General features: G+C 39.0%; 1 protein-coding gene across 1 annotated transcript in view; it reads left to right on the plus strand.

The window, feature by feature from the left end:
• LOC133825402 (uncharacterized) overlaps positions 1 to 780 on the plus strand; it is an 11,440-nt gene extending 10,660 nt beyond the window's left edge. Inside the window, exon 2 of the mRNA XM_062258353.1 lies at positions 422 to 780. Coding sequence (XP_062114337.1) covers positions 422 to 780 — 359 coding nt within the window. The remainder of the gene's footprint in view (positions 1 to 421) is intronic.
• The last annotated feature ends 9,063 nt before the right edge of the window (positions 781 to 9,843 follow it).

Genomic DNA, 9,843 nt, shown 5'->3' on the forward strand with positions numbered 1-9,843 from the left:
TAGTAGTAGTAGTAGTAGTAGTAGTAGTAGTAGTAGTAGTAGTAGTAGTAGTAGTTGTAGTAATGGTAGTATTTGTAGTTTTTGTAGTGGTAGTAGTGGTAGTAGTGGTTGTAGTCGTGGTAGTTTTGGTAGTAAGAGAAGTTGTAGTAAAGAAGTAGTGGTAGTAGTGGTAGTGGTGGTAGTTGTGGTAGTGGTAGTAATGGTAGTGGTGGTATTAGAGAAGGTAGTAGTGGTGGTGGTAGTAGTAGTAGTAGTAATAGTAGTAATGGTAGTAGTAGTAGTAGTAGTATTGGTAGTAGTAGTAGTGGTAGTGGTAGTGGTGGTAGTGGTAGTGGTAGTGGTAGTGGTAATGGTAGTAGTGGTAGTGGTTGAGTGGTGGTAGTAGTAATAGTAGTTGTAGTAGTAGATGTAGTGGTCGCAGCGGCAGCAGTGGCGGCAGCAGCGGCAGCGGCAGAGGCAGCAGCGGCGGCGGCAGCGGTGGCGGCGGCGGCGGCGGCAGCAGCGGCGGCGGCAGCAGCGGCGGCAGAGGCAGCAGCGGCGGTGGCAGCGGCGGCGGTAGCAGCGGCAGCGGCGGCGGCAGCTGCGGCAGCGGCGGCGGCTGCAGCGGCGGCAGCAGCGGCAGCGGCAACGGCAGCAGCAGCGACAGCGGCAGATACGGCGGTAGCGGCGGCAGCAGCGGCGGCGGCAGCAGCGGCGGCTGCAGCGGCGGCGGCAGCAGCGGCAGCGGCGCGGCGGCCGCAGCAGCGGCGGCCGCAGCAGTGGCGGCAGCAGCGGCGGTAGCAGCGACGGCAGCAGCAGCAGCAGCGGCAGCAGCAGTAGGAGCAGCAGCAGCAGTTGTTGCAGCACCAGGAGTAGCAGCAGCAACAGTAGTAGTAGTAGCAGCAGTAGTAGTGGTAGTTGTGGTGGTAGCAGCAGTAGTAGTAGTAGTAGTGGTAGTAGTGGTAGTGGTGGTGGTAGTGGTGGTAGTAGTTGTAGTTGTCGTAATAGTGGTGGTAGTAGGGGTAGTAGTGGTAGTAGTAGTAGTGGTAGTAGTGGTAGTAGTGGTAGTAGTAGTGGTAGTAGTTGTAGGTGTGGTGGTAGTGGTGGTGGTGGTAGTGGTGGTGGTGGTAGTGGTGGTTGTGGTGGTTGTAGTAGCGGTAGTAGCAGTAGTAGTAGTGGCGGTGGTAGTGGTGGTGGTGGTAGTGGTGGTAGTGGTGGTGGTAGTAGCGGTAGTAGCTGTAGTAGTAGTGGCGGTGGTAGTGGCGGTAGTAGTAGTGGTAGTGGTAGTGGTAGTGGTAGTGGTAGTGGTAGTGGTAGTGGTAGTGGTAGTGGTAGTGGTAGTAGTAGTAGTAGTAGTAGTAGTAGTAGTAGTAGTAGTAGTAGTAGTAGTAGTAGTAGTAGTAGTAGTTGTGGTAGTAGAGGTTGTAGTGGTAGTGGTTGTATTAGTAGTGGTAGTATTGGTGGTGGTAGTGGTGGTGGTGGTAGTAGTAGTAGTAGTAGTAGTGGTAATAGAAGTGGTTGTAGTAGTGGTGGTAGTAGTAGTAGTGGTGGTAGTAGTATTGGTAGTAGTTGTAGTAGTGGTAGTAGTAGTAGTAGCAGCAGCAGCAGCAGTAGTAGTAGTAGTAGTAGTAGTAGTAGTAGTAATGGTAGTAGTGGTAGTAGTAGTAGTGGTAGTAGTGTTAGTAGTGGGGGTTGTAGTTGTGGTGGTAGTAGTTGTGGTGGTAGTAGTAGTAGTAGTAGGAGTAGTAGTAGTAGTAGTAGTAGTAGTAGTAGTAGTAGTAGAAGTGGTAGTAGTTGTGGTGGTAGTGGTAGTGGTAATGGTAGTGGTAATGGTAGTAGTGGTAGTGGTTGGTGTGTTAGTAGTAGTAGCAGTAGCAGTAGCTGTAGCAGTGGCAGTTTCAGTAGTAGTGAAAGTAGTAGTAGTAGTAGTAGATGTAGTGGTCGCAGCAGCAGCAGCAAGAGGAGCTGCCGGAGCAGCTGCAGTAGCAGCAGGGGCAGCAGGACCAGGAGCAACAGCATCAGCAGAAGCAGCAGTAGTAGTGGTGTTGGTAGTCGTAGTAGTGGTAGTGGTAGTAGTAGTAGTAGTAGTAGCAGCAGCAGCAGTAGTAGTAGCAACAACAGCAGTTGTAGCTGCACCAGTAGTAGCAGCAGCTGCAGTAGTAGCAGCAGCAGCAGTAGTAGTGGTAGTAGTGGTGGTGGCAGTTGTAGTAGTGGTAGTAGTGGGCAGCATTTGTTGCTGCACCAGTAGTAGCAGCAGCAGCAGTAGTAGCAGCAGCAGTTGTAGTAGTGGTAGTAGTGGTGGTGGCAGTAGTAGTAGTAGTAGTAGTAGTAGTAGTAGTAGTGGTAGTGGTAGTGGTAGTGGTAGTGGTAGTGGTAGTGGTAGTTGTAGTGGTAGTAGTGGTAGTGGTAGTAGTAGTGGTAGTGGTAGTGGTAGTAGTAGTAGTAGTAGTAGTAATAGTGGTAGTGGTAGTGGTAGTAGTAGTAGACGTAGCAGTTGTAGTGGTAGTGGTGGTATCACTACTACAAAATACCCTTTACGGGACACTTTTTTTGGACACGCACATAAATGCAAGTCCTTAAAAATATTTATGAAGGTTTTAGGAAACTCATTGAGAGTCCTGAAAAAACACAATTTAGGACTCGCAATGAGTGTCCTAAAAGAATCTGCGAGTCCTAAAAAAATCTGGGCTATAAAAATAAGTGTTTTACTTAATATTTTTAAGGATTTGCTTTGGGAGTCCTTGATTCTCTTTTAGGACTCGCAATAAGTGTCCTAAAAGAATCTGCCAGTCCTAAAAAATCTGAACTGAAAAATAAGTATTTCACTTAAAAAATTTAAGGACTTACTTTGGGAGTCTTAATATTCATTTAGAAGGAAGTCCTGAAAAAGTATTAAGGACTATCCAAACAAGTCCTTAATAATTTTGAAGTAAAAAGCATAAAAAAACTATGACTTTTTCGAAATTATAAGGTTAAAATACACAAAATAGAAAACTCATCAGCCATTTGGGGATTTATTCATCACACGATCTAGGGCTGCTGGGCGAATGGCGGCTCAACTGCAGCTGGGTGAACGACGACGGTGACGGTGGTGAACGCCTCCAGCAAGCGTGGGTTCTCAGCTCCAGCACTCTCGGCGTCGTTGACAGGAACAGTGACAGGAAAATCTTCTCCGGCGTTGGTTCTCGGCTCCAGCACTCTCGGCGGCGGTGCGAGTTCTCGGCTCCATCACTCTCGGCGGCGGCGTGCTTCTCAGGGTGGGTCTCTGCTGGTTGCTGGTTCACGATTCCAGCAGGTTACTTTGTTTTTTTATTTAAATTTTTTTTTTTGCTTATATAAATATATATGTAGCTATTTATATGGGTTTTAATTTTTTTTTTATTTAAACCTGTTCTTCCTCTTCTTTGTTTGGATTCTAGGTAAATGATGAAAAATGTAAGATGAAAATGCTCACAAAATATCAACTCCAGCGAGCGTGGTGGTGAAGGGCGATGGTGACCATGGGTGAACGCCTCCAGCCAGCGTGGGCTCTCGAGACCCTCGAAAATCTGCTCCAGCAACGTTGGATTTCGGCTGTTGGTGGTGAACGGTGACGATGAGGCGTGGGCGTCTCTGGGTTAGTGGTTCACGGCTGGTTCCTCTGAGCAGGTTTTTTTTTTTAATTTCTTTGCTTATATACATAATATATAATATGATAACAATTATATACATAAGCAGACCAACTCCATTGCACTCGTCAGAATGGAAAAGAGAAGAAAACAACTAGCTGAAATGACTTCAATGTATACTTTACAGAAATAAAGATATGTCATTAAAGCTCTTTACTTACCTTCCATTACTTAGTTTATAGAGAAGATAAAATTTAGCTTAATTGTATAGTATGCAATAAACCTACCCTTTAAAAACAAGAGCTATTGCTTAGTGAAATGCAGACCAAATTAGCAATATAATTACAGACCAGGCTAGCAATAGTACGGGCCTACCATGCTTTAACCCATATGTATAAATATATATATATATATAATATAGCCTTTTTCATTGCTCTTTTCCTTTTGTTCTATTATATTTTCTGTTCTTGCTTTTATGTGTTTTTTTTTATAAGCAATAATGAGCCTTGATATGTCTTTTTATTTTTGGGTCTTGGCCCTGAATGACATTAATTGAGGATGCATAGTTTTGTTTTCCTGTGTGCATGGATGTGTGTTTCTTTTTCAGTCCATTGGATTCAAGATTGATATGACATTACTATGCATGCATAATTTGGATCCTTTAGAGAGATTTTTATGTTCCTCTTCTTTTCCATGTTATTAATATCTACTATAAAGGTAATGGAATAAAAAAAATGTACTTAATGCCTCTTTTTTATTATTGATACGAGTATTTCTGATGCTTATTAGATACCTCTCATGTTCTGAAAAGGGCATGTACTACTAATATATGTGTTGATTACTATATATCATGAAGGATTTCTCAAAAATAAAAATAGATATTATGAAGAGACAGAAATAAAAAAGTGTTTACACTAGAATTTTGAGCAGGTAAGATGCCAAAAGGATTTCTCAAAATTGAAATGAATATATGTTTTGCTTTCATAAAAAGGATTCATCCATTTAATGCAGTCATGTCTGTTTATTGCTCATATGTCTGATGAATAGGGTACTGATATCTATGTGTGGGCCTTCTTGTTTGGTGTGGCTTATCTCAATTGAGCCATGACTCACGTGACATGTTCACTTCCAAGAAAAAAAAAGTTTTTGATACATAGATCATCAACAGTGAGTCATGTTCTCTTTACTTACCCCTAAGACTAGTCACTAAGGTTGAGTATTCGTCTGCATACTCTAGCTTAAAGATTCCATTCACCCAATTGCAAGAAACATATAAGAAGAAGTAAGAGTCCACACAATTAAGATTGAGGAAACAATTGGCTTCTTCTTATTTTTTCATTATTTAAAAACAGAAATGATGGTTACATATCTTTAAAGCTATATTTAATATTCTACTTTTTTCTCAGCTAAGACTACAGAACCAAGTGAGAAACGACTTGGATTCTTTTAGACTAAGTGATATATATATACGGGTGAAAATTGACATACTTACTTTGCAAAATGACATTCTTTTTTATAATTCTTTGCAAATTAGTATTCCAAACAGAGTATGGAGTGTATCAGGAAAGACTTTACAAAGAGTCATCAAAAGAAAATTACTTTGGCGAGCTATAGACATCCATGGATTCTTGATGACAACATGTGACTTGATGCATAACATTTGCTAAGTAATCCACATTGCCTGAGGTTACACCTGCCAACATCAGCACCATACATTTGAGCAATAGATATCAGTACCCTATTCATTTTTTGTTGCAAAACACCCTTTGAACTATTGCTATCTTTGTTGAAAGAAATTTTTTGACTGATTACTGATGTTGTTCATCACAGTTTGAGTTACTTTCAGCTTCTATTCTCCACTATAACCAACAATCTCATTTATAATTATATAATTGATAAGAATGTATACAAATGACAAAGTCAGTAATTTATTATTGGAATTAGTAGCTATAGTGTTGTAAAATATATTATAGAGGCTGAGATACTTAAAGTATGATGAACTATGTCAGTAATAATATATGATCAGTATATAAAAATAAATGAATCATAACATAAAGAATATCATCACAAAGAGGGGAGACTATTTTAGTAGCTAGATGTAGTTTGGTAATCTTAAAGCATTTGTTTGTAGAAAAATTGAGTGCCAACATCAGTATTAATAGTCTTCAAACCTAGGCAAACTGATGTGGTTCTTCATTAATATTTGTACATAATTATCTAGTTGTCTATTATAATGTATGCTCCTTTTGAACTCCCATGCTGCTCATTTTTAGTGCTAGCAATAGGAAAATAATTGATAGACAAACTTTACTATTGCCTATTAGCCTTCTTGATGTATCTTTTGAAGCATCTTCACTCATAGCTCGAAAACTATTTTCATCTCAATCCACAAACAATTAATATGGTAAAAACATTTTCATAGCCTGTTTTAAGCCATTTTTTTCTCTTGTTTTCTAACACTATTTCAGCTGCCTTAGCCTACTCATGGAAAGAGTTGATTAAATTGATCGATGTCTCCAAACTCTGTTAGTATTCCATCTAGTAAAGCTTATTATATTAAAAACATGACCAATTTTTATTATTATGGCCAATCAGACAAACACAAATTGTCCAATGAAGAAAGTAATATAATAATTGTACTAAAACCACATAAAGCATTTTTATTATTACTAATTATTAAACTATCATATATATATATATTAACTTCAGATTTTTTTATCATTTTCCTCTAGGTAGGAAGTCAATGTTTATACGCATGAAATTTTATGGTTCATAATTTGTATATATAGTATTGAATTACAGTTGTAAGAAAATAAATAAATACCAAGCTGTTTATGAATCAACCAGCCTAGCACCAGTGGTCTAGTGGTAGAATAGTACCCTGCCACGGTTCATATGTTTCATCTGTCCTTTTTCTTTTTTTATAATGTTGATTAAACTTAATAGGTTACTATTTTGATTGGTCTTAAAGCATTAGATTGGTAGCTAATTGCAAGAGGTATGTTGCATTTGATTTAGTTTTATAAAATTTCAATATTTTACAATTTTTGAATGATAACTGTACTACTTTAGTGGAGTTTGAATATTGTAGATATTCTTCCGTAGTGAAGTAGGTTATGGGAATTGTGTGCTGCGGTGATAACGGAAGATTGAGAACTTGCATGTCTTAGTGAAGTAGGTTCTGAGAATTTTGTGTGCTGCGGTGATATATGGATGGAAATCTGTGTGTTGTTTGATTTGTTTGACATGTTGGTGTTGATTGTGACAGATGGCTAGGCTAGTAAATTAGGGGATATGCTGTCTGATTTTCTAAAGATTTTCTTGTACTTAGTTTTGTTTTGTATGTTTATTTTATTTTATTTTCTTAATCTAAATTTTTTATTAAAACAAATAGGCGCAATATGGAAAAAGAATAGATGTCAGCTGATAGGTTGTCAGTAGAATATATAAAAGGGGTCGATGAGTTTCTTAAATTTAGTTTGGATTATGCCAAAGATCCAAACTATATTTGTTGTCCTTGTAGTAAGTGTGGAAGTATGAAAAAGATGTCCAACCTACGGTATGTTTCTATTTGTATAGTTTATGTATATGTAAAGAAGTTTAAGATATTTAATACTAAGAATTGTACATGTATTACCAATCTTTATATAGTGTCGTCAACAACCAAACAATATCGACTGCAGATATTACGTTATGAGGATGATGAAGAATGTACTTATCAATGCCCCTCATATCAAACATTTCTTGTCAAAACAGGTAATAAACAATATACAACTACATAGTATTAAACTAGTACAATTTTTATATATGTTTTGAATTTATTACCACTAACATAATTATTATTAAATTTTTGTTTTTTTTTTCAGTTCACCTCCGACAAACCATATACTACTCAAGAAATTGACGAAGTTAGAGCAAAATGAATGATGATATAGCTAGCTAATTACAATACATGTTTAGAAATTTTAAATTTATTTCGTAAAATTTTTTTGCCATTTTTTTGGTATTTTCTTTTCAAATTTCTTTTGATACATATTCGACACTCAAATGGATATATATTTTTAAATCAAAACTAAAATTGTAGCTGTATTTTTAAAAAAAAAAAATTACTTTAAAGGTCGTGCAAAGTGAGTCCTAAAAAATTACCCGCGAGTCCTAAAAAATTACTTAAAGCACTCAACCCGATTTTTTAGGACTAGCGTTGCGAGTCCTAAAAACATTTTTTTAGGACTCGCAATAATTAAAGGCACTCAAACAGATTTTTTAGGACTCGCATTGCGATTCCTAAAAACTTAATTAAAGGCACTCAACCAGATTTTTTAGCGAGTCCTAAAAAACCTTAGTTTTGAAGGCTCTTAAATAGAGGAATCGCAATGCTAATCCTAAAAAACCCTTTTTGTAGTAGTGTATTAGAGAAGGTAGTAGTGGTGGTGGTAGTGGTGGTGGCAGTAGAAGTAATAGTAATAGTAGTAGTGGTAGTAGTAGAAGTAGTAGTAGTAGTGGTAGTAGTAGTAGTGGTAGTGGTGGTAGTGGTAGTAGTAGTGGTAATGGTAGTAGTGGTAGTAGCAGTAGTAGTAGTAGTAGTAGTAGTAGTAGTAGTAGTAGTAGTAGTAGTAGTAGTGGTAGTAGTATTAGTAGTAGTAGTAGTGGTGCAGTAGTAGTAGCAGTAGCCGTAGTAGCAGCTGTAGTAGTAACAGTAGTAGTAGTAATAGTATTACTAGTAGTAATTGTAGTAGTAGTAGTCGTAGTAGTAGTAGTAGTAGTAGTAGTAGTAGTAGTAGTGGAAGTAGTAGTAGTAGTAGTAGTAGTAGTAGTAGTAGTAGTATTAGTAGTAGTAGTAGTGCAGTAGTAGTAGCAGTAGTCGTAGTAGCAGCTATAGTAGTAGCAGCTGTAGTAGTAACAGTAGTAGTAGTAATAGTATTACTAGTAGTAATTGTAGTAGTAGTAGTAGTAGTAGTAGTAGTAGTAGTTAGTAGTAGTAGTAGTAGTAGTAGTGGAAGTAGTAGTAGTAGTAGTGGTGGTAGTAGTAGTGGTGGTAGTGGTAGTGGTAGTGGTTGTGGTAGTAGTTGTAGTTGTAGTAGTAGTACTGGTAGTAGTAGTAGTGGTAGTAGTGGTAGTAGTGGTGGTAGTGGTGGTAGTAGTGGTAGTGGTAGTGGTAGTGGTAGTGGTAGTGGTGGTAGTGGTAGTGGTAGTGGTTGTAGTGGTAGTGGTAGTGGTAGTGGTAGTAGTAATAGTAGTAGTAGTAGTAGTGGTAGTAGTAGTAGTGGTTGTAGTGGTGGTAGTGGTGGTAGTAGTGGTAGTAGTTGTAGTAGTTGGAGAAGTAGTAGTAATAGAAGTAGTGGTAGCAGTGGTAGTGGTGGTAGTAGTGGTAGTAGTAGTAGTAGTAGTAGTGGTAGTAGTAGTAGTGGTAGTAGTGGTGGTAGTGGTGGTAGTAGTGGTAGTAGTGGTGGTGGTGGTGGTAGTAGTGGTAGTAGTTGTCGTGGTAGTGGTAGTGGTAGTGGTAGTGGTGGTGGTAGTGGTGGTGGTAGAAGTGGTAGTATTAGTAGTAGTGGTAGTAAAGGTTGTAGTAGTGGTGGTAGTAGTAGTGGTAGTAGGGGTGGTAGTAGTGGTAGTAGTTGTGGTGGTAGTAATAGTGGTGGTAGTAGTAGTGGTAGTAGTGGAAGTAAGGGTGGTAGTAGAGGTAGTCGTGGTGGTAATGGTAGTAATGGTAGTGGCGGTAGTAGTAGTAGTAATGGTAGTGAAAGTGGTAGCAGAGGTAGTAGTGGAAGTAGTGGTGGAAGAAGTGGTAGTTGTAGTAGTAGTGGAAGTAGTAGTGGCAGAAATGGTAGTAGTGGTGGTAGTAGCGGTAGTATTGGTAGTAGCGGTAGTAGCAGTAGTGGTGGTAGAAGTAGTAGTAGTAGTGGTTGTAGAAGTGGAGGTAGACGTAGTAGTGGTAGTAGTGGTAGTATTCTTAGTAGTGTTGGTAGTAGCGGTAGTAGTGGAGTAGGGGTAGTAGCGGTAGTAGTGGTAGAAGTGGTAGTAGTAGGGGTTGTAGAAGTGGTGGAATTGGTAGTAGTCGTAGTAGTGGTGGTAGTAGTGGTGGAAGTAGTGGTAGTAGAGGTAGTAGTTGTAGTAGTGGTAGTAGAAGTAATAGTGGTGGTAGTGGCAGTAATGGTAGTAGTAGTAGTGCTTGTAGTAGTTGTAGTACAGGTAGTAGTAAATGTAGTAGTGGTGGTTGTAGTGGTTGTGGTAGTTGTGGTGGTAGTGGTGGTTGTGG

This window comes from Humulus lupulus, chromosome 3, assembly GCF_963169125.1.
Source record: "Humulus lupulus chromosome 3, drHumLupu1.1, whole genome shotgun sequence".
NCBI lineage: Eukaryota > Viridiplantae > Streptophyta > Magnoliopsida > Rosales > Cannabaceae > Humulus > Humulus lupulus.